Source organism: Prinia subflava, chromosome 3 (genome assembly GCF_021018805.1).
Source record: "Prinia subflava isolate CZ2003 ecotype Zambia chromosome 3, Cam_Psub_1.2, whole genome shotgun sequence".
Lineage (NCBI taxonomy): Eukaryota > Metazoa > Chordata > Aves > Passeriformes > Cisticolidae > Prinia > Prinia subflava.
In genome coordinates this window covers 82,774,122-82,796,480 of record NC_086249.1, presented here as the reverse complement: position 1 = coordinate 82,796,480, position 22,359 = coordinate 82,774,122, and the positions used below count along the sequence as shown (strand labels likewise).

Sequence of the window (22,359 nt, the reverse complement as noted above, 5' to 3'; positions counted from 1 at the left end):
TGGCCAGTCTTCTTTGAATGGAGTGTTTAGAAACTCTTAAGTAGCAGTTGCTTTTGAGTCCAATTTACAAATAAAACATTAAATACTGAGCCAAGCTCCTTTGATACAAATCCTTAGTGCTACTTGCTTCACCAGCCCTAGCTGTAGTGTGACCTTAGGCTGTGAAATAATAAAGAAAAAACTAAAGCTGGGGGAACCCAAAAACATGCTATTATTAGGTGATGTAAGGCCATCTTACAGCTGATGTAAGATCCTCTCCTGCTCATGCTGAGTGATTTTTTTAATATCTAGATTTTTAAAAAATTATTCCTGTGCTCTCCACTCTTATTTTCTACCCCCTACCCCAGACACATTTTCCTTGAGGAGGGTAGAAGACTTGTTATCAGAGAAAGGACTAGTGATAGTTACTGAGAACATGGTGATGATATACTTAATAGTTTTTGCCAGATATATACTTGTTAAATAACTTGCAGGTCCCGCCTCATCAAGTTGTCTCAATGTGATGTCCTCCCTTGCTTCATAGCAGTCCTTAGGCTGTTTTGCATGATGTTTTTAGGAGAGTGTTGGCTGGATGTGCCAGCAAAAGCAGTTCTCCTAGGCAAGTACTGCTGAAAACCAAACCACTGCCCTAGCTTTAATTGATTTCTCTCTCCTGATTCCTCCCCTTCCCCCTCCTTTAAGTTCCCGTCTGAGAAATTCCAAGAATGGATATTCTGTGCATCTGTTTTCTTGTTGCCCACCTGCCTGGCAGTGACTGAGCATGGCAGAGAAGGGCACACTGGTTTAGATGAATGGGAGTTGCAATGGAAGCACCCCTTGCAAGGTATCAGTTCCTTGGTTTACTTTCCTAACAGACTTCTAGATTCTCAGCGAGTGTGTATTGTCTGTGTATTATTTTTACATCATTTAGGTGAGTTTACATTGTGTTTCATGATTACTTCTAAAGAAATATGAGCAGAAGTACATCTTGCTTTGTTTTTAGATGTTCTGGCAGACTCCCAGGGAACGATTCATTGCCTCCCTGACAAGCTGTGTATTAGATTTTTCTTCCAGTTGTAACTGACCCTCAGAACTGGATCATTTGAGTGGTTGGCACAGAGGACACAGTGAAGAAGGAAGGAGTCTGGGATGCTCTCTTTTGACAGCAGCAACCCAATCTAAAATAAATAGACCTTTGCATACTTTTTAACTGGAGCAGCCTATTCTTCAAATGTTTTGAGGTTCATTCAGTCATTACAAAGCTAAGAGACTGGGAGAGGGGGTGGATTTATCACACCCCCCACACTTGTTCACTTAATTAATGAACAAAAATGAGGTAAGAAGAAGACAGTTCAGAATTCTTAAGTTTCTCAGCAGAAAGCGCCTGGAAGCACATGGTTTTAAATCATCAGGCACAGATTCCTACTTTTTAAACTAACTGGTTTTTCTGTTCAAAACATATTGAAGTACCTTTTTTTTGCATGTTCTATATGTTTATTAGCTTCATAGAGTGCCCTCTGAATGTACACTTCAAGCAATTACCATGTTTTGTCTAAAAGCAAGCCTCTGCAGAAATCATGACATAGTTCATCCTATTTTGTTGTTCGATCAAAGTATTTGTTGTTAACCCATTTAAAATCGTGTATGTTAAAACATTTAAGTGTATGGAGATAGTAATCACTCCCTTTTTTTTTTCCTAAAGATTGATGCCAAATGTTTAGGAAAGTGCTTGAATTAAAAACATGGAACAGGATGTTAATCTATACTAATCCTATCATTATTTGAATAGGCCATTTAAATCCATCCACCCTGTGGGCTTGTGAGCAACATAAAGTAAATTACAAGAAAATGCATTTTCACACCCTTTGCCTTAGGCTAATTCTTCACCCTGGTGTCACATGAACATTTTGCAAAAGATAAATTTCATGGATAAATGCAGCTAAAGTTATTTTCTGTACTTGGCAATGAAACTGCAAGAGCAATTCTTCATTGTTAAAATACAAAGTTGTAGTAATTACCTGACTTTGATATTGTAAACTGCTGATAGTTAAATTGACCACATCTACGTATTATTTATGGTCTAAGTTAATGAGCTGGCTTGGAGTGCTCAGCAGTTTTGAGGATGCCAGTCAGCAAGTTGTTTTCTTTCCTGCCTGAACTTGCTTATTGAGATGGCTTATCTCTTAATATTTTTGTTAATATTTCTTGCTAGAGGTATATCAAATGGCACTGTAGCATTCAGAACTAAGTGAATGAGTGTAATTTTTTATAGCTGTTGTCAGCAAATGCAGAGGAATATACATATGCCTTTAGAGCATTCCAAAGTATCTCAGGTCTTGGGGAAGTACACTTTGAGACAGAAATGAGAAACTGTTGTAATTTAGGATGCTACAGACTGTTGTCCTCAATTGACACACTCAAAATCCTGTAATTTAGGGTTGTTTTGCACAGCTGTAAATAAATCAGCTTTTGTATTAATTTAGTTTAAAATAGTTTAGTGGGATACTTATCTTAGTATTGTAAAAGCATTGCAAGACTAGAACAACTGTAGATGTAACTTTTGCACACCGTACTTTCCTCAACTCCATTTTTGATGTGGATGTTTCTAAAGAAATTTGGTCTGTTTGACCAAAAAAATTGCTATGCCAAACCCAAAGACCATTATTGGGCCTCCTCTGTATGTGCATTGTGCTAAATAGATAATTGCTCAGTTTTTTACTAGGAACCTGGCCTGGTCCTAGCTGGAAAGCTGTTCATTGCTCTTCCTTTGTTCTTTGGATGGTCTCAGACTTGGATTTAAGTATGAATTTGGAGGCAGAATTAGTAGCTGCTGTATGAATGTAGTGCTTTCCACAATACTTTTTTGGGTTTGGTTTCTGAAGGAGTGGTGTTACCCTTGTTTCCTGGTGCTTGAGCTGCAGCCTCGAGTGTCTGTGGTTTGACCCAGCTCCTCTGGGCCTCAGTTGGAGCTGTGAGTGCAGAACATGATGCAGACCAGGCTGAAGCCAGGCCGTGGTCCTGGGTAGATCAACCATTGTGGCAGTAGAGCAGCAGTGACACGTGCCATCACTTAGGTATTTCTTGCCCATCCATCGTCTAGCATGGATGCTTTGCAGACTCTGAGGTGAGATGGTGCAGGAAGGTCAGCTGGTGGAAATAACCCTGCTAACCTGCTTTCTTTCCTACCAAACTGACCTTTTGGAGGTCAAGAAGGAGCTGGGGCTGGCACCAAGTGGGAGGATAGATTATTGTACAGCGAATATGAAGATCATCTTTAGGTGATCCTAGACTTCAAAAAAAAAGTAGGGAGAAAGGAAGTTCTCTGTGGCAGCTTGGTGATGTGTGGGAGATCTGCTGTGTCTCCATCTCAGCCTCTGCACCTGAGCTGCCAGCTTATCTGCCAGTGGTGGTAAGCTCAGGTTTTTGCTTTGTGCTGAGATGAGAAGAGATGGGCACATTCTCAACTGCTGTTTTCCAAGTGTTGATAGGAGAGCAATGATATGACTTGGCTTCTGTACCAAGTTCTTAGTAACTGTTTGTTTCTCATCTCCCATTCTCTCTTTCTTGTTGGCTCTGTTTTTCCACTTGTGTTTTAAGTTCTGATCTTTTCTGCAGTGTTTTCCTAGGTGACTTGCCTCTGTTTCCTCATTCCTGTCATTCCTAGCTTAGCATCAGCTGTCTAACCCTGATTTCTGATGTTTCCAAAGTCAGTGCTGTGTCTGGTTGAAGAGAAAAGTATTTTTCTAATTGTTGTAGCTGCTGACAGTAGACTGTCTGTGGTGCTGGTTAGGTGCTTGAAATGCTGAGAACTACACCAGGAAAAAAACCTGGATTGATTTAGTTTTGAGCCAATTCGGTTTGTTACAGCAAAGGCGGTGATAGGCTCAAAAACTAGTGGGAAAGGGAGAGTGCAATAGTAGTTCTCAGTAGCTGAGAGTGTAGTTAAAGCAAGTGGGTTTTGCAAAGGCTGTAGGAGTGTAACACTACCCTTTCCTCCCCTTGGCTTCAGCACTGTCTCATGGATCCCAGCTAAAGTTAATTATGGAGAGGCTTCCTGTTGTAGTCAACAACTATAACAACTATAACTTAGGGATACAAAAGAAGGTAGCATTGACCCAGACATCTGAAAATACTTCCCTAAATTTAGGTGAAACATTACTGGCAGTGTTGTTCTTTGTCTGTCATGCTCCCTCTTCTCGTTTCTGGATGTAGCTTTTGTTTTAATCATTTGAATTGGGCAGTTGCTTTCTCTTGGACATAAAGCTTGTCAGACCTCTACTCACGCCTCTTAAGAGACTTGAACTGCTGGGAGGATGTACTGCAGTGCTCAGTCTTTCAAACAGGATCTTAATTGTTTTACTTCACTACTGAAAGTGCTGAAGCTGGATTGAATTCTAATTGCTGCCTGTAATTGCTCTCAAATTCAGTCTGTTCTTGGTAGTAGTTAAGGCAGGTCTCATCAAGGAGTGTCCTCACTATCTACTGAATACTAATAGTTTCACTAGGTGAATGACCCAAGGGAAATAATTATATTTTCATGGCAGTGTCTACCCTCAGGTAACTGTGGTGATGCTTGAAGTGAGATATACTGAGGTTTGTTTTAAATAATTGTGATTTTAATATTAAGACAACTTTTTCATCTTTGTGCATTCCTTTTTCTTCTGTAGAATAGGGAGGCTTTGTAGTCCTTGGGTGTCCTTCTTGTGAGTTAATGAAGGATGTGAAATCACAGCATGAAACTCTCTCCTCCTTTGTTTTCCTGCCTTTTAAAAAGCTTCTCTGAGGGAATTTATGCAAGCAGATGCAGCCTCCTGACAGGCAGTGAGCTGTGGCTTGTTTGACATTCAGAGAACTTGCTCTCAAGCAACTTGGAGAGAGCACGGCTGCTCACCCGCTCTCATGGCTTGAAGAGTTTTTTGACAGAATAACTTGGCCATTAGTTGGGGTGGTAGGGTGGCACTGGGAAGGAGATACTCTTATGTTGGAAGACCCAGTGGCTTCTGGTACTTGGAAATTAAATTGTTCAGAAAGCACCAGAATCATGGAGTGTAGGGTGGTGAATTGCCATGATGCAGGACTTGAATTGCTTTGGTGCGATCCAGATATTGCATTATGGCTTAACTCCATTTTAAAAGGTGGCGTGAAGTCTGGGATTATGGTTTGAATGTATGTCTGAAAGGAATAGTTTGTAAAAGGTAGTGTGGAAAGCACTGCTGCAAGCTTTGAGCACAGTCTTCATGGGTGGCTTTATTGTTTGGGTACACTAAAACTAATTAAGTTGCAGGACACAAGTATGAGGAGTGTATACTGTACCTGTACAGTGTATGTGTATTGTTTTATCAGGTGTGTTGTGTTGAGCAACAGTTCAATAGATGCAAAATAAGGCAGGCTCTTCTAGAAGCCTGGAAAAAGGCTTGGGCGAAACAAATCCTGCTTGGCAGATAGTACAGAACAAGAACATTCAGTCCGTAACAAAAGAGAAGTGCTTTTTAATAGCTACTTTGTGTCAGATTTTTTAAAACTGTGTGTTTATTTCCAGAGCTACTGTTACTAATTAGAGGTTAAAAAGTGTGTTGTCTTGATACTATTTACTAGGAGTTGTGATCTGTTGGGAAACTTAAATATTGTCCTGACTTGTGCTTTGTTTGCTTTGCATTGTTTCTTGCAGTGTATTTGAAAGGGTTTCTCATCCACAGAAGGTGATTTTTTTGGAGCACAAGTCACTTTCTTGATGATGTTGTTCATAAAGATAAGATGCTGACAGTACCATTGTGAATAACAGTAATATTTTGAGGTGACTTTGCTGAAGCATTATCCACACAGGGTGTGATGCTTCCTTTTGCCACACACAGAGCACCTCTGAGTGTGCTCCTCCAAAACTGGATCTTTGTGATCATTGCCCTAGCTACTGCTTTTCTATTTTGTTGCATTGGTATATTTTGTGTTAATAAATTAGTATGCTTTACAGTCCACATGTCTTGTAGAAGTCAGATTTGCAGTCCTGCATGACTCTGGAAATAACTGGATCTCTGCTTTGGTGTCACAACTAAAAGGTTGACGTCTTGACAGTGATGTTAGTCACATTCGTGATCTCAGCAGGAATTTCATGTGGGATTTTTGGGGAGTGTAATGGAAATAATAATCTGAAAAGGATTTTATATGTGCTCTTAATTTGGCTTTTTCAGAGACTTGCTTGTGCTAAATGCCAGTGTTACAGCCATTTATGGCTTTACAGTTGTGAATTGTGTTTCTGAGGATGCTGTAGATCCATGTGGTTTGGTTTGTATCCTTTTATCTGAAAGTATTATGTAAATCATAAGTTTCAGTTTTAAATGCTTCCCTGTAGGGGTTTCAGTTGTGCTTGAAGCCTCATCATTAACTCAGCAAACTTGACTTTGCATATTAGAAAATTATGAGCCTCCCACAGAACTCCCATTAGTATCAACTTCAACTCCACAGTATCAACTGTGAAGATGGGTCAGTATAATAATCCATAACTTGTTCTTCTAGACTAAGGCTGACTTTTTTGTGGTATTTAAATAGCAAAGATTAAGTGAGGAGAAAACTCCCACATGTTAATGTATCACATGAAAATTTTAAAACAAAATGCTACTTCTGTGCCATAACTTTAACATATCGGTATAGTGATATTTGGGTCTGTTTCTTCTTGCTAATCTCCTTGCCATCATTTAAGCCTAGACATAATTGCTAGCTAATTTTGAAGTGGTGCAAAGTTATGTCTGTGTTTAGGTGGTGCACTTAGTGGTATTAGCATTACAGTGTTTGCCTCTCTTAGTGGTGAACAGGGTTTGTTGCACACCTTTTGCTGTGGCTGTGGAGTGCTGGTGTGGAATTGGGTAATCCTAGTAGTCCACAGTCTTAGACACAGCCCTGCCACTTTCTGTGACTCACCCCATGTTTCTGTGATCCGTGACCAGATTTTGCACTGGAGAGGTGTGGGGGGCACTACTTTGGGAGGCATTGAGTTAGCACTGCCCATTGGAGGAACAGGCTGCAGTAAGACTCAGCTAGGTGCAATGTTCTCTGTCTTCTCAGGAGTAACTCCTGTGATAATATTTCTGTGTCTTTCAATATGACAGTTTAATTGCCTAGCTCAACTCCTAAATCCTGTAATAATTGTGAAACAAAATTTGATGCATGGTTTTGAGAATTTGGGGAATAAATGCTAATTACTTTTACTCAAGCTGTGTTTTACAGAGGATTTTTTTGTAGTAACTACACTAGCATAAAAAACTTTTTTACCTAACTTGGTTTTGGACATTAAAAATGTAAAAATAGTCTTAGTGTCTTCAATGACCTAAGGATAAGTATGCAAGTTCAGATCAAAGGCTAGCTTACCTTGTCTTGTGAGATGCAGGTCTGTAGTAGTTGCCTGGAAGAAAAGGTGAAAAACCCAGAGAGACTGGTGAAAATAGAGCATGAGACCTGCTGTTAAATCTTTCCAGCTTCTGACAGTCTGTAGCTGAAGAGCTTCTTGTGGAGTCAGGGATGTATCCCTGTATATTTAACAGCTCAATGGAACTGCTTCTATGGCTTATTTAAATAGCTTTCTAAAGTTATTTTGAGCTCTCTTTACCTTCACAGCATCCTGTGGCAGTAAATTCCATGGCTAAATTATGCATTTTATAATAATTTCCTTTTGTTTGTTCAGCTGGTGGCAGTGGGTGCCTTTGTTTTTGTGTCAGAGGTGTTCTCCATGCTATATATGAGTTCATATGGCGTTAGGGTACTGCACTACATCCCATCTCTTTCCAAGATGAACACATTTAGTTCACTTTTTCCTCATGTGAATACCATTGCCTTAATGTAGTTGGTTTAAACAATTTGCATTTCTTTACCTTTTCTTATTTTGTAGTATCACACTGGACCACAGCTGTATTTAGGCTTTAGAAATACTATGAAAATAGTAAAAAATCTGTTTGTTGCCTCTGTCTTTTCTAATTTTCCAGTATTGTTTTTCTTGGACTTCATGACTTGGCTAGTTAATGACCTGAACTCATTACCTCACTGTCATCTTTTACCCATCAGTGTAAATAGTTAATTGAGAACTCATTTCTGCATAGGTATAACAATAGAGTTTGGGGTTCTTTTTCTATTAATTTGTCTTGGAGTAGGTTTTGCATTTATTGGCACTGGATTTCATCCCCTGCTTTGTTTGGCCATTGACATTGTATGGTGGTTGTTCTGTGAGTTCAAGTTCTGACTAATTCAGATAATTCCATATCCTCATCAAGGTTCTCTCCATGCCTTTTGTGAAGTGGCACGTACATTGTGCTGAGCAATGAGGCTCCCAAGCTGGATCTCTGTGGGTCACTTTTGAGACTCCCTTCATAGTGAAACCCAGTTGTTTGTATACAGCTGTTGTTTGTTTCTTCTGTTGCACTTCTGAATCTTCAAGAGGAGTCTCCTAGCTCAAATTACCTTTGTTTAAAATAAAACCAACCCTTGTGTTGTCTTTCAAAGGATATTCAGATATGTTGTATTAACTGAACTACCCTATGTTTGGCTAATTGCTTTAAGATGCATAGAAGCATTTTGGAAAGGCGCCTTCCTTTTACCAAGGCAATGTGTTAATTCTTTTCTATTTCCCTATTTATGCAAACCTTACCAATTCTGGTTTTTTTTTTTTTTTTAGTTGTGTCTTTTATCAATTTACCAGGCTTAGGCTTTTGCTTTACTGGTCTACATATCTCTTTATCTCTTCCCTTCTTTCCTTGCTTGATCTTTAAAGGCTTGGTTCATGTTTGCTGCCCTCCATTCCTCTGCTGCTGAGGCTGTGCCAAGTATTATGTTGCTTGCTGTAGTTAAAATTTCAATTTAGCGTCTTGAGTTCTTTTACTGACAGGTGTCATGGAGTCCTGGCAAATCACAAAGATGCTGTGCTTGGTCACTCACTATTCTGTGAATTGTAGCAACAAGATGAATTATATTTACAACAGTGCCTGGTAGAAATGCTATATTTAAAGGAAATGGAATAGTCTGCCATTTCAAGAGTTAACAGAACTTGTTACAAGAAAATGAAGGAATTGAGTCTGTATGAAGTGTAGATAAATTGACTCTTCTGCTGAGAAGAGATGAGTATGTGAAGTCAGTATAGGATCTTAGTAACAGGCAGCATGGAGAAAGTTGAAAGGTTGTTTTCTAATTCTCATTGCACAGGAGCTAAGGGTTACTCAGAAAAAAACCAAGCAATTGGCAAGGTCATAACAAATGAAAGGAAGTGATTCTTCATCCTCTAACCAAGCTGTGCAAATGGTATCTGTGATTTTTGTAGAAGTTAAAATTGCATCATATATGAAGTAACTAAAGAAATCTAAAAAATCCATTTAAGATCTTTAGATGGAGATAATCCCTGAGACAAACTGCTGGAAAAAACCTTGAAGTATTACTATGTAATATTTGCACTTCTCTATTCTTCCTTATTGGCAAATCTGATATGCAGGTTTTGGGCCTGAATAGGCTGATTTTTAAGTGCTTGTCCTGGTTCCACACGTGGCATCCCTAGCTGCTGCTTGGAGGGGTGTATGGCCTCTCTAGAAATTCTTGCTGTGGAGGAGCAGCAGTTACATTAGCAGAAGAGTTCACAGCAAAGCAGTCTTTGCCAGTCACTGAACTGCTGTAACTCGTAAAAGGGCAAGGTAGCATACCCAAGCCTTCCACCAGATTCCAAGCTCTTGTGCCTGTGGACAGAAACATTTCTGACCCTACAGGGCATGCACTATCACGGTCTGGCCTCCTCAGCATTGTGTGCCTGCATTCAGGTGATAGGATGGGGATGTCTCTGTGGTCACCATCCAGCCAGTGGTGGCTGAGCCTTGCTGTGTTCAGCGGATGGCTCTGGGAAACCCAGGATGTGCTTGCTGGATCAGGGCCCAGGCAGCACTGGGGAGGCAGTGTGTGTTACCAGGGAGAGGCTGGACTGGGCATTCTGTTCTGGGAAGAGGAGAATTCTGTGTTTTGGAGAGGGCATTGAAGTTAAGGCATCTGCAGTGTGGGAGGTGATGAGGCTGGAAGAACCCTGGACTGTGGAGATGAGAGTAAGTTAAGAAGGAATTAAGATAAACTGTTGGGCCTGACTGCTCACAGTATCACCTCTAGCTGCCCTTGTCAGCTTGGCTACCCAAGCCCATCATGTGGTGTATCACCTGATGAATCAAAACTATCAAATTCTTGCAATAGCTAGTTTTTTGAAGGAAGTTATCTTTATTTCTTTCCTACTGAATTCCCAGGCATTCCTATGAATAAGCAGAATTGATGTGGACTGGATTTTTGTGGTTGCTTGTGACCTGCTAGAGGCCATCTTTTATTAGTTTGGAATGGGGAAATTTTTATAGATATTCCCATAAATGCTTGAATTTCTTACAGACACTTACTACTGAATGATGGTGGATGATTTGCTATGGCTGGACTGGAGCTAAGTGTTTTGGGGGTGTTTTTTTAGGTTTGGGTGGTTTTTTTTTGTGGGTGGGTGGTTTCTTAGGTTTTTTTTGTGATGGGGTTTTTTTTGTGTCCCCCTGGCAGATAGGGTATTTTTATCCCATGCATTGGCTCAGGTGCTGGTCTTGTCTGATGCTGGACTGGTTTAAATCATGAAATTTGCTGCAAGCTTTGCATTTGCTGGATTAGTTTTCTATTAGTTCACTTCAATGGCCCCCTGAGTGAAAAGATTAAAGGTGGTATGAGAGAAAGTCTGGGAGATTTTACACCTGAAATCTTGCACTGATCTGTGAGCTTGCAAACCCTGAGCAGGCATGGTTTTACTCAGACATGTGCTGCATGTCTCTCCCTGAGGTGTCTGCCTCGTCCTTCAGAGGGGTGACTTTGCTGGGCTGGCAGCTGCTGGATGCCCTCAGCTTACAGGCTGCTGCATTAAATTGGCTTCAGTTTTGTCTTCCTTGGCCAGTGACCCTGGTCCCACGGCTGCCACAGCAGGAGGGGTTGGTCACTGCAGCAGCTGGTGGTGAGGCTTGTCCCTGCTTCCTGGATAAAGTCCTGTGCCTGCTCTTTCAAAATGAGTGTTAATAAAGGGTGGAGGATGCTGGATCACACTGTTGCAGGTACCTGTGAGAGAGGGAGAGATCCAGCCCTAGACCCCTTTTTAAAGAGTGTTTGTACTGGTGGGAGTCATAGTGGTAAACTATGGAACGAAAAGGGTGTGCTTGAGAGGAGCTCAGGGATTTGCATGCAGTTTTGTGTTCTGCAGTCAAGTCTTAAAAGGGAAGTATTGAAATGAATTTACTCTAGTTGAAACCTGAAGTGTTGGTTTTGGAGCTTGTTCATTTTTGCTAACTACTTGAGAATTACTTTTTTCCATTCTGTAATTCTAAATTAAATGAAAGTTTCAACAAGATATATGAAAATTGAATAAGCCTTTATTCTTAATTTTTGGCACTTTCCACAGTGTACTAAGGAAGCAATTGAGATTTCTGATTAAATCCCTTCTTACCTTGTAACATTTCTTTTTTCCTTTTTTTTCTTTAATTCTTGCATTTCTTTGTTACCATTATTCCCCTTTCTCACTTTTTTCCATGTCTTCAATCACGCTTAGTCAAATTCTGACTGTTGTCAGAATACCAATTCCCCCTCAGTCTTTCTTCTTTGACTAGTAGTACATATTTAAGGCTACCAGGATTTTCCTGTTTCTTTCGTATATAAGTTTATTTTGAAAAGTATGTGTGCACACAGCAAAATGAGACTCCCAAGCCGATCAGCAGTGGGGGAAATAAGTGCGCTTGAGGTCAGTGGGTCTGTGCTTCTGGCTCGTGCTCTGTCTGCAGTTCATTCTCCATTGATGCTGAATCTGTGCATCATCTGATCACTTGGCTGCACACATTTGTTCCAGATGAAATGTGAGCATGTGATGGCATTTAAGTTGTGGTTGGAGCACGTGGTAGTGTAGTAAAACAGCCAGCAGGCTATTTTAGGAGGGAGATGATAACCTCATGTAGTACAAAATCTTTTGCAATAAGATGCCTCCTTTCACCCACCTCCAGCTCTTGCTTTCTGACATGCTCTGGGTGTGCCTGTCTCTGAACACTGCTGTTCTGAAACAAATCTGCCTCAGCAATCCTACTGTGTGCCTGTGGTACTTGGACTGGATAGAAATCTCCATTTGTTTTGCAAATGGAGATTTGGATTGCAGGTAATAATCCCTATTCTGGAAGCAGGTTTTCCTAGTTTTTATTTTTTCTCTCAAAAATTTTCATTATATAAATTAAGCTTTTTACTTCATTACATAGGCCTCTCTTCATCTCTCCATACAGCATGGCTTTTGAAACTAAGCTGATAATTCAGAAATTAGTTGAGAAATATTGGCAGAACATGCATATAGACAGAAGGCATCTGAAATCAGTTATGGCAAGCCATCCTTCCTGTGTTTTTAGGTAAGAGTATGGAGATGTTCACAGTTTAACTGATGTGTACTTTTCATTTTAGAAAATAAATCTACAATTCAAGTATGCCAGAAGCAGACTCTCCCTTCATAGTGTTTGAAACCTAGTTGAAAGTTCCTGAATATATCAGCTTCCTCTTTCTTAGGAACTGGTTTAATCTGAGCCTTAAGATATTTATTGTCTTATTACTCAGTTCAGCCATTGGGAAAGAGATGATTTCATTCTGAGTGCTTATGTTCAGTAGCTACTTCCAGACCATGGCCAGGCCCTTTGGGCATCCTGTTTTGGTAGTCTTAACCACTGTCCTTGTTGCTTTTGTGCCATTTTGATTTCTACTGTGACTGACTAATCTATTTCAGGTCAGTTTTCCTTTCTTTAGCATGAAGTGTTGGTCAGGAGTTTGTGCCAGAGACCTTTTTTTAGATCGTTCTTTTATTAAGGCTTTTTCATAACCTGTTTCTTTTAACTTATTACTGAGGAAAAAAGGAAAAGTAGGAAAAAAATGCAGACATATGAAAATGATGATGACATAATGTATGTTTCTCCTCTAAAATGGGAACAGTTTACAGATTCTGTTGCAGTAACCTTACTTGAAAGTTTGACATACTGTGGATGATGGAGGAGAATCACAGGGTATCACAGGATACCCACCTGTGAATTAGCACCAGTACCACAGGGCACAATAGACATGCTCTAAACTGAAACTCTGGAAGGCTTATGCTGCTCCATCATGTTGGTGTTGGATGAGGTTGGTGAAAGGATAGGTGCCCAACAGTCTGAAGTAGCAGAAGCTGTGGAATGAAGGAGTAACTTCCCAAAATCATAATCTGATCCTATGATTTAAAAAGCAGTGTGGCCATCAAGGGGCTAGCTATTCCTGTTACTTGCAGTTGTTCATGTCTAAGAGGGATTGTATTCGTGGGAAGGTGCCCAATTGATAGTGTTACAGACATCACATGGATTTGGAGGTCCAAAATCTGCCAGATCTTCTGTTTTTTTGTAATTCCAAGTTATTGACAAACTTACTCAAACAGATTACCAGAATCTGTCTTGTAGGCAGCCCTAAAAACTGACTTCACATGCTTTCTCCTGTGACATTGATCTTTAATGAGCTATTCATACAGGAAGGTACTGGTTTCATGAAATAGATGTGTCTACTCTCAGAATCAGCATCACAGTCCTGGAGTAGATGTTAGCTTTGTTCTTGTGATAGGTAGGGCTAGGGGGAGAGTAGTGAGACCGAGAAGATGCTTTCCTTCTCTACAGTCTATTTCATTTGGGAAAATCCTTTACCTTGCTCATGTGGCTTTCCCCAAGAAAATGACTATTTAACCATGTCCTTATTTATAAGATGTACTGGCAGTCTCTGCCTTGTGCAGTTACTAGTGGAAATGAAGTTTTACTATTTTTATCACTGCTTACTCTGCTTGATAGAAGAGCTGTCTGTATTTATTTCAAAATGTATCCTTGTTTTTTCTTTTTCTCAGTGCTGTGTGTCTTCTTACTTGGACACAGTAATCCCTTTGCATTTTGGCCTGGATTTCCACAGCTGTGTTTCCTGATTTATTTTAGGAGAGCAGCTTACATAGTTGTAATTGTGGCTATCAGGAAGCGAGGTGGGTTTTGCTGGGCTGGATCTTTCTCAGGGTATGTTTCTGGCCAGTTTTCCTGTTGAGGTGCCTCTCTTCATTGGCACTAGAAGGTGCTTATGCAATTGCTGTGTTTCAGTCAAGCATGTAGATATAACCTGTTACATTGGCAAGAACTGAGACATCTGAACTTCAGTGTCCTGATCAAATTTTCTGTGGTAATTTAATTCCAAGAACTTTTACTTTTTGTCTATAGTGACAGAAGTGTGAGCTTTCTTAAGCCATGGTACTCAATTGTGCATTAATACTGTGTGCTACTTAATGTCTTTCTCTATGTCTGTCAGCTGAGATTATCACTTTGGGATATCATCTATAATCCAAAACCTACAAAGCAATTTAAGTGTTTTAGGATGAAGGTGTGATAAATGTAGTTTTTGTTTTGCTGTGCAGGTAGAAATTTGGAACACCCTTGCTCTTATGTTTTCTTACTTACACAAGCGTAGGCAGTGAAAATCTTTCTATTTCTGCTTTTTAAATTACATCTTGCTTTGCTACTACTAGGTATTTATGCTCAAAAATACTAAATTCTATGACTTCTTACAAAAGAATTTATTTGTGGATACTAACTTGCAGTGTTACATTCTAAAAACAGATTTGGAAAGCTTAAGAAATTGTACAGTTCATCTCCAAAAGGAAATGTAGCATTTCTTTGTGTTTCTTTTTTTCATTTTTGCTTGTGTTGATGAAAAACAGGTTGTGTATGTTTAGTTTCAGCAATGTTTAGAAGTTTACTTTGAAGCACTTTTAGGTAAAATGTTGTTTAGTATTTAAAATTAATGCTCTGTATAATTCTTAGTGCTTTGATGTGTCTGGTTTGGGCAAAAATTCTTGGAGCTGGAAAGTTTTAGGACTCAAAACGAGTTTTTTAACCTTTTGCTCTTTGGATTTGTGTTTTAAATGTGTATCTGGATGCGTGCACACACAGATGTGCATACAGGCACTACAACCTTTCATATACATTTTTACAGTTAGTTCTGCTTGTTTTTATAGATAACATGTTACATCTTAAGTATTACTAGTTGCAGGAATTAAAGCTTTCTAGGTGATGTGGTGTTTTTAGTATTGTTAGGTTTTTACCTTTAAGGAACAGGTTTATATGAGCAGCAAAATTTATTCCAGACCACCTCTTAAGTTTTATTTATTCTTTACCACTGATGTTTCTCTTGTGAAATGTTACCAAATGGCACAGAGATCTTGTACAGCAGGTCTGTTCTTCCAGTTATTTGCAAACCTTTCCTTTTATCTTAATCTTAATTTTTGAAACAGATTTTTTTTTTCTTTTAGCTCTCCTTTGTGCTGTACAGTGCTAGTTTGGGCAACAGTATGCCTCATAGAGATTTCCAGAACATTTGTAATCATCTCCTCTCCCCTCACCCCTTCCTTTCCTCTCAGTTGTCATAGTTCCCTGCTTTTCTTATCTCTCCTTTTACTGCTGCAGCTTTCAGATGATAATGCACAGCTCAAGCAGCAGCTGGTGCATAATAGCTGCAGCACCACTTAGAGTTGACCTAATGTGAGAATAAATGAACAAATCTGTGATTTGCATGTGGGCTTACCTACAGAATCTTTTTTTGAGCATATTCGGTGTCATCACTGGAAGGTGAACTGCGGATGACCTCCGTACCTTCCTCTTGCCAGCTGCTCCAAGGGTTGTGCCACACCGGGGGTGGTGGCACAGCAAAGCAAGGTGTTGGGATTCTTAGTGGTTGTTATGATCACCTGTTTCCAAAGATGAGTTGCATTTTTTTTTCCTACTGTTTCTTTCTCCGTGCTCCCATGGCCGAGCACCCTGCAGCGTGTGCCGTAGGAACAGGTGGAGCGCCACGCTGTCATGTCACGCTGCGCTTTGTCAAAGCCTCTCCGCTCATTTCCTCTCGTTTCCGCCGGGTGAGCGAGCCAGCGCTCTCCTGATCCTGTGTGCCAGGGCCCGAGGCTGCAGAAGGGAGCTGGGAAGCGTCCTGCTGCTTTAGTGCACACAGCCCAGGGTCATGGCACATTCCGGGGCGGTGAGGCGAGCACCTCTGTGCTGCATGGGTGCCTGGGCTGCCCGTAAGCCAGCTCCTCAGCTGCAAAGAGAGCTGGCACCTATTTGTGTCAGATGATTTAAGTGTTAATACTCACTGGGAATACTGTAGCTGTGTGTATTCAAGGCAGTAGTTCAGCAAGGAAAAACGTTCCTGTTTTACTCGATTTTATTCTTAACCGGTGTAAGAACTTTTCTTGCTAGAACTGTTAGATACAACCGTACTAATCCTCTGCTGGTTTAAGGGTACAAGCGAGTTAAGGTTTGTAGAAGACATGTTTGAAGAAAATGTGTCAGAAGAAAGCTTGACTGAACTACCCCCGATGTTTTTTTTTTTTTTTTCCTGTCTCCAGTTGTAGACCTTGCTTTATCAGGTGAAGTACCTTTATTTTAAAAATACTTCCTCCATAACTGGATTCTGACTTCAAGGTCTAGAAGGGGGACATAAAACAGTGTGAAGGTTACATGAGGCTTTAAAACTGACTGATTTGAAGAGAAGAATCTTGCTTCAGGCTTACTGCATGCTGTAGTCTGCTCTCACCAGGTATATTTGCAGCTTTATTTTCTTATTTCCTTTTTGTTTCATCAAGTTTTTTTGTACTATTTTTTGTTTTCAGTAGGCACTGGTTGTTGCTGGAATACGATAGATAAGCATTGTTATGTTAATTTTATTTCCTTATTGCTATTAGACAGGAATCACTGAACAGAAGTCTCCGTCCACTGAGGGTTAGTGGTTTATATGACTTAAAATGGCCCTAATAATACATTCAGGTAGTTTTGAATGTTATGGAATTTAAGCAGATCCATGCAGAGTTTGGTCTTGTTTAAAATCAGAGGGTAGATGTGGTAGTTGAACCCACATCCAGTATGTGGATGAAATGAATCTCTAAGGCATTTTGTTTGGTGCTGAAGAAATGTCAGTCATGGAAAAATGAAAATGCCTCTCATGAAGTCAGTTAATAAACTGGCTTATTAATACACTTCATTATAGTTCCAAATGTAGAATGGTCATCCAGTGTATATCTTGCTGTAGGGGTTTTGCTCCCATTGCTGCTCGACCACATTATATAACATTTCATTTATGACTTGGAAGAGGTCATAAAATTGTTATCAATAAAGTATGTAGCCAGTTGAAATCTGGGGGCAGAAAATGCATATATAGTTGTGGGAAGCCAGGTTTGAGTGTTTGGAATCAGCGTGGTGTGTGGAAAGGGAAGCCAGGATCAGTGGGTGGGGATGGGCAGTTGGCAGGGCTTGGCAGTCAGTGACCCAGAGTGTCAGAGTATCATGCACAGTGTTGTTTATAGGTCACTGTTAGCCTGCTCTCGTGTGCCTTTAGAGCACAGTTTCCATCTGGGGTATTGTTGTGCTTCAAGCCCATCCAGCAGCACAGCCCAAGGCAGCCGTGCTCTCACTTTTCTCTGATGGGTTGGGGGAGAGATTGTGAAGGGCAGAAGTGAGAGAACTCTCCAGCTGAGATAAAGGCAATGTAATGGGTACAGCTGAAGCTGTGCATGCCAGCAAAGCAGAACAAGGAATGAATCCATTACTTTCCATGAGCAGGCAGATGGATGTTCAGCTAGATCCAGGAAAGCCAGGCTCCATCACCCCTAGTGGGAACTTGGGAAGACAAACACCATCACTGAGCATCACCCCATTTTCCTCCTCTCGTCTTAATGCTTATGTAAGGCATAGGTGCATTTGGGCAATTGTGTGGTATTTAAAAACAAAGGTATGTTAGTTAAATAGTTTTTCCAAAAGATTTGACTTAGCTGGGTCTTCATCTGATGCGATTTATGATGGTTTTATTCTTCTGTTCCTACTAATGTTTAATCTGACTCTTGGTGGAAGGCAAGGATTGAATGAACAAGAGGGTGAATTTAGTCACAGGAGGAGTCTATACGGAGTTAGATATTTTATTTGCCGGGAAATCAAGGACATATTGGAAATATTTTTTCCATAAAACCTTGTTTAATGACTGTATATTGTCATGTTGCATATATGCAACTATACTGTTGCATACTGGTGAAAAGACAAATCTTAATATTTGCAAAGTAATACCTTTCTAGGTGTTTGTGGGTTTAGGTTTAAAGAGCTCTAAGGATGTGCAAGTTCGAACTGTGCTTCTGCTGTGATTAGAAAAGTGGGTTGTGCCAGTATTGTAGAAGGTAATATAGCATGCAGACCTTATTTGGTAATATATAGTATTATAAAAATAATTTTGCTTGATATTTGGATCACAAAATTCAGCTTTGATTTTTGCAATTGAAGAATTGGGAGCGCTTTATCGTGCAAGGGGCTTGTTTGTCATCCAGTGTCACTGAATGAGAAGTTACTCTTTTTAACATCAAGATAAATTTTGAGAGTCAGTTCTACAGCTAATGTGTCCATAATTTTCCATAAAGAAGGTTAGAGACCACATGCAAGTCAGATTTCTCTTGAAAACCTGTAGTAGATTTTTTCTCTGGCTATTTAATGTTCTTGCTCTGTCAAAATTTTCAGATAAATTGAGAAATGAGCAAACTGCCACTAAGATAGAAGAAGGGTGTAAGTGGTTGGCGGGGCGGGGGGTTTGTTTGGTTGATTTTTTGTTGTGTTGTGGTGGTGGTTATGTTTTGTTGGGTTTTTTGTGTGTGTGGGTTTTTTTCCTTTTTTTTTCCTTTTTTTTCTTTTTCTTTTTTTTTTCTTTTTTTTTTATGGTGGGTTGTGTATTTCTTTGGGGTTTTTTTTTTTTTTAGGAGTTCTTGTTTTGAGGTAAGGGTTTTATAATCCAAGAATTAGCCTCAAAATTTTAGAACACTTCTGCTATTTCCCTCACCTTTTACTTCTCTAGGTTAGCTATTTTTTAAACATTTGCTGTGTTAGGAGAAGATCCCTCTGGAGGGTGTGATGTCCCCCTCCCCCTTTATTGTAGGCTGCTGCTGAACATACTGGCCATGAGCTGCTGAGGGTGGCTTCCTGTCAGAATTGCTTCATGTAAAATCACAAGGAAGCAAATGTTTCTTGCATCCTCCCATTGTGCTGTTTCCTGTGGAGCAGACTGGATGCATGTCCTGGATACAGGTTTTTTATGGCACTATATGTGTTGGGATGATCCAATCAAATTGTTCTTGGTAGCCCCTATAGTCTGAGCGTAGCAGGAAATGAGGCTTCCTCTCAACCTTTTGTTCTCAAGTTAGCCTGACTTCGGAGAGCTCTTGGCTCTATCAGAATCCAGAATGAAGGTGAGCTTAAAATTTAGGGTTGGGTTGTTTTTAATTTTTTTTAAGTTTAAGCTATAATTTTTAACCTTTTTAAAAAATGTTCTCTTTCTTAGTCATTCTCTTTTTCCCTTGTTGTCCCTTTCTGATCCAGTTCTGGTTTCTGCATGAGAGCACCTGTCTCATATATTTAATTTTTTTAGGATCAAGGCTAGGCTTTTGTGATTCTGTTCACACTTCAAGTTTACTTGTTTAAAAACTACCACAATAAGTGTGTAGTAACAATGGAAATTTCACACTCTTAATACTTTCTTGTTCCATGGCAGCTTAATTTTTTTCCCCAATTTGAACAATGGTTAAGCTCATCTCCAGCCTGGTTCTGACTTTATAAATTATGCTGTTAATAAAATCTATCATGTCTTTTTGTTAAATCAGATTATTTTTTATTTCCTTACTTTCCTTTTTTTTTTCTGTACATAGTCTTCTAATCTTCCTTATGTTTGAGGAAAAGCCTTAAAAAATTCACACAGGCAATTCTCTGGTGCCTCTCCTTATTCCTTACAGCTTCAAATGACTAAGAGAAGTCTTTTAAAATTATCTGTAGTCTGGTGAAACTTGTTGAAATAGTTATTTGACTTAATTTATGTGAGCAATAACTGCTTGGAGTACACTGGTGTGTGGTTCTGGCTGCTTGATGCTGTGTGTGTTGTGTGGCATTGATTTTCTGAGCTGTGTGAAAGCTGCTTGAGCTTGAGAGGCATTGGCACCTCTACAGCCCAGCTAGAACTGCTGCTTTCTGGGACCAGAGATGATCCTCAGTCTGAGGGGGGAGAAATGAGCATGTTAATGTGTGCAGGTACCTCTGGTACTGTGGATGCATTGGGAGGTGGGTTTTTTTACTAACATGGTCATTAAATGTTTCATAAATCTGTTCTACCTTTCTGTGCTATCACCAGTCAGAACTGGTCTGGCAGCCCCTTCTGTGGTTACTTTCATAGCTTTTGTTAACATTTTCTCTTCTCTTGGGTTAAACTAGCCTTTCTTTGTTCCTTTCTCGCTTCTCCCCTGGGATTATGAGTTTTTCCTCTCCTGTCTGTGAAGGCTGTTTTCTGGGGTAAGGATTTTCTGATAGTGTCTGTGGGATGGGTCTGTTATCAGGAAAGTGAGCAAGTTTTTGTTGACTTTTTAGATTAAAACTGCTACACTGCAGAAAACGAAACCTCTTTCTGTTTCTTAAATCAGTTGGAAGAACTGTAGCAGCTGTCTTTTATTGTCAGCTTTCTAGTCTTGCACAAAGGACTACTGTGAGTCCTTTTAGCCTATGCAGAATCTATTGCAAGAGCTATGATTTTGAGAGACTTTGGATGAGTGTTTCCATTACCTCAGGCAAATATGGGTTTGTGGGTTTTTTCCTTTTTTTAAAAAAAGTCCTCTTTCCCCCCCAAAATCCAGATGTTTAATGTCATCACCCAGTGCTTGAAAGTTGCTGGAGTGTTTTCTGCAAGATAGTTCAAAGTTTGGATTGCATTACCACACTTAAAAAATAAAAATAAAATAAACCTCTCTTTTCATCTGTCCCCTTCCCAAACCTCATCCTTGATCCAACCTATCCAGCAATTTAATTCTTTTTAAAATTCATTAATGTTCAGGAATACTGCTTTCCTCTGTGTCTTGTAAAGAGTTAGCATGTAGATTGTAGTACTTCTTAAAGTATTTCTAGGTTTTTTCATAGTACCTTATGAAAAATCAGGTACAATGCCTGTGCATTGCTACAGAAAAAGAAGAGTATGACAAGAGTAATGGTACCCAGTAACTTTTTTGGCCAAAACGTCTTGGGAAAACTTCTGATACTTTTAAAATTCAACTTTCTTGTAACTTAAATGATACTTGATATTGCTACTTTCTCCAATTTTTTTCAGATGCAGCTGTTGCTATATCATCTTTCCATTTAAAAGTGTCAGAATTTGTTGGGGTGTTTTACTTTTTTTTTAAGGAGAAAAAAACCCACCACAGTTTTAGTGGTTCATAACATCCACTAAAAGACTAGTGCCTTGATTATGCAATAGCTTCTACAGTTGTGGTTTGTATGTACAAGCTTAAAGGCTTGTTTCTATGACTTAACCACATGTTTTTTGGTTTTTTTTTTCAGACTTTTGATGCAAATGACCTGTATCAGGGACAGAATTTCAGCAAAGTTCTTAGCTCTCTTGTGGCTTTAAATAAGGTGACTGCAGGTAAGTAGACTGCTCTGTCTTGTGCTGGCTTACTGCCACTTTCACTTTGCATCCATGTATATTTACACCTGTGCTGTACCCATGATGAGATGAACATATGCAGTGTTTTAAGAAAGCTTTTGTTGTAGTTCATGTTTTTAAAACTTTGCGGTGGCGCTGGGTTCTCTAGTCATGTCTTCTGCAGAAGGAATATTTGTGGTAGAGCTAAGGCTAAGTCTTTAAGCTGGCAAGCAGTTTAGAAAAAGGGCCTGTTTTTCTTTTTTTTCCTCTCCATGTTTGAAATACTAAAGTTGAGTTTTGCTGCATTCTGTCATTCTCCTATTTGAACAGCTTGGCAACATTTCTGCCCTCTCCAGTCTACATTTCCCAGCCCTATAATTTCTTGCCAATAACAAAAGGCTGTCCAATGTATTTGATCCCTTTAGCCACATATTTCATTCCTTTGGCAGCTAGAAGTCATGAACCACTCACCTCAGGTTCTTTGGTGAGAGGGAAGAGAGCTGTAGAAATAACAGATGAGAGGTGTAGGGCGAGGCTGTGCTAATTATGCCAACTGGACCCTGGGACAGTCAAGAAATGTTAACATTGGCCCTCTTGGTTTGTTCCTGTTCCACCGTGAGCAGCAGGTTTCAGTATTGCCATCAGGTCAGAGTCTGAGAGAGAGTCTAAAATGGAACTGTATGTATCAGCTTTTGTGCGAGGAAGAAAAGGAAGGTGATAGAAAAGTCAGAGATGTATTTCATTTAATGACATGAGTATATTGTCACATTTATAATACTTCTCTGGTCTGTTTCAGGAGAGATTTTTTGTTTTGGTGGCTTATTTTTTCCCTTGCATTAGAAAGCACCCCTTAAAATGAAA

The 22,359-nt window shown here is 39.7% G+C and overlaps 1 protein-coding gene across 4 annotated transcripts in view; it reads left to right on the top strand.

The window, feature by feature from the left end:
* Positions 1 to 22,359, top strand: part of ARHGEF7 (Rho guanine nucleotide exchange factor 7) — a 117,868-nt gene that overhangs the window by 24,647 nt on the left and 70,862 nt on the right. For 3 of the 4 annotated variants that reach the window (XM_063392765.1, XM_063392762.1, XM_063392763.1), the window contains exon 3: positions 21,414 to 21,498. In XM_063392765.1, the coding sequence (XP_063248835.1) occupies positions 21,414 to 21,498 (85 nt within the window). Of the gene's footprint in view, positions 1 to 18,203; positions 19,289 to 21,413; positions 21,499 to 22,359 lie in introns of those variants that run through there. The other variant, XM_063392764.1, reaches the window with a different exon arrangement.